At 45.1% G+C, this 2,230-nt stretch overlaps 1 protein-coding gene across 1 annotated transcript; it reads left to right on the top strand.

Annotated features, from left to right (window-relative positions):
• The first annotated feature begins 315 nt into the window (after positions 1 to 315).
• linc.pou2af1 (lnc RNA pou2af1) lies at positions 316 to 1,844 on the top strand. The gene is made up of 2 exons (XM_068585607.1): positions 316 to 646; positions 1,275 to 1,844. The coding sequence occupies exons 1-2, from the start codon at positions 422 to 424 to the stop codon at positions 1,638 to 1,640; spliced, it is 591 nt and encodes a 196-aa protein (XP_068441708.1). The 5' UTR covers positions 316 to 421; the 3' UTR covers positions 1,641 to 1,844.
• The last annotated feature ends 386 nt before the right edge of the window (positions 1,845 to 2,230 follow it).

Genomic DNA, 2,230 nt, shown 5'->3' with positions numbered 1-2,230 from the left:
TCTTATAAACCATGAGGCTACATTTAAATGCTTCATGACATCACTGTGAGCTTATGGGCCTATTTAAATGTCTTCCTGTGGTCCTCCGCCATACAGAGCCCGGCGCCGTGGCGGCTCTCCCCCTCCTCTCCCCTATGGAGATTCATTCAGGTCGAGAAACCTTCAAACGTCTCATTTTGACCCGCAGCGGAAACCCTGCGCGGGTCTATTTAACGCCGATGTGTCGCGGAGGCACATCGCAGACGTTCGGCGCTCCAGCCGGCAGCGGCAGTGGAGCACTCATTGTATTATAATCCATTTTTTAAAGTATATTTAATGCTCATTTTCTCGGCGCACCTCTGCAGGTGGCCCGGTGGCCCCGCCCCCTCCTCCGCCTCCTCCCGCCGCGCGCGCCTTCCATCCGGGCGGCTCGTGCGTCCAGATGGCGGGCGGCGCCTTCCACGACGTCCAGCAGCAATTCGGGGATATGATGTTGCCCGGCAACGGCTACACCGACGTCAACAACAACAACAACCATCACCACAACAACAACCATCACCACAACAACAACAACAGCAGCTACCCCGCGTGCCTGCCGCTTCCCGCCGCCCCGCTGCCCTGCTTCCACGGACTGTCCTCTGACGCGGACTACTACGGCCACGGGATGGTAGGTGACGCGCCGACTGACTCCAACCAGACTCCATTGAGAAAACACTGCGTTTAACAATAATTCATACAAATCGGGTTCCGGTTGTAAATGCAGAGAGATGATAGATTGATACATTCATAAAGAGGGTATTGTTTGTGTATTCGGCGTATACGTCACCTGTATAATCATTATATTATTAATGAAAACAACACACACAAGACGACATTTTAATATCCACGATGCAGAATAAGAGAGATGTGAACACAGAGTCATAAACACTTAAATCACCTCAGAGAACATCTGTAGAATGTGAATATATATATATATATATATATATATATATATATATATATATATATATATATATATATATATATATATACATATATATAATTATAATTATTTTAATTATATATATATACATAAATAAAACTATATATGTTTTAAATATATATATTTACATGTATTTATTTATATATATATATATATATATATATATATATATATATATATATATATATATATATATATATATATATATATATATATATATACACACACATGTATATATATACACGTTTTCTTTAACACCTGCTCCAAATAAAATAACAAACACTCTTCGTCCTCCTCTTCCTCCCTCCTCCAGCCCCCCTGCTCCTCTCCAGATCGGCTGGCGCTCGGTCACCCGTTGGACCACAGCTACTCGCCTCAGGACTCCTTCTCCTCCTCCTCCTCTTCCTCCTGCTACGACTCCCCCACCCGCATGGAGTCCTGCCAGCGCGCCGGCGGCGGCGGCGGCGGCGTTCCCGCCTCCGTCTCCGCCTCCCAGCACTTCCACTACCTGCAGGACGGGGGCCTCTGCTGGCCCGGCCCGCCGGAGGCCTTCCCCTCGGGCCCCGAGTACGAGCCGTACTTCCCCCCCACAGACTTCCCGTACGGCGGCCCCGCGGACCAGGACTATTTCAGGAGGGAGGTCCAGATGAGCTCTGAGATGTGCTACAACGTTCTATGACGGGACCTCTGGTGTGTGTCTGTAAATACCTCTTCCTCCTCATCCTCCTCCTCCTCCGCCCCGCCGGCCTCCTGGATGTGATGAATGCTGAATGGATGGAGAGGCCCTTATTTTTATATTAACAAGCCCTTCTTTTTGTACTTCCAAGATCTATTTTCATACATATAACGTGTCGCTGTACTGAATAAACGTGTTTGAAATCCATTTGTATGTCTTTATGGAGTCCTGCAACAGACGAGTCATTGTGTTTATTGATGAGTTCAAAGTGCGTCACAGAAAACAGGAAATTTCAAACACCCAAGAAAATAGGAAATAAAAACAAGCTAAAATAGAAAAAAAATGATTATAACATGAAATAGTGAAAGCTACGGTGCGGTTTAAGGAATACTTTATTTAGTGTTGCTTCCAGATGTACGGAGCTGTACCTGATAAAATATACTTCTCATACAACAACACAAGGCACATTGAAGTACTCTTCTTTTATTTTACCTGTAGAACTTCTCATGAAAACATAAACAGGTATCATGGAGGGATCCTGAAAAAAGACTCAAAATCGGGTGAAAAATTAGGGAATCGTCAATAAAACATGA

This window comes from Clinocottus analis, unplaced genomic scaffold (genome assembly GCF_023055335.1).
Source record: "Clinocottus analis isolate CAN_PGR_092001 unplaced genomic scaffold, fCliAna1.0.p SCAF_2, whole genome shotgun sequence".
NCBI classification, from domain to species: Eukaryota; Metazoa; Chordata; class Actinopteri; order Perciformes; family Cottidae; genus Clinocottus; species Clinocottus analis.
The sequence above is the reverse complement of the archived record's forward strand: the minus strand, read 5'-3'. Positions and strand labels throughout refer to the sequence as shown.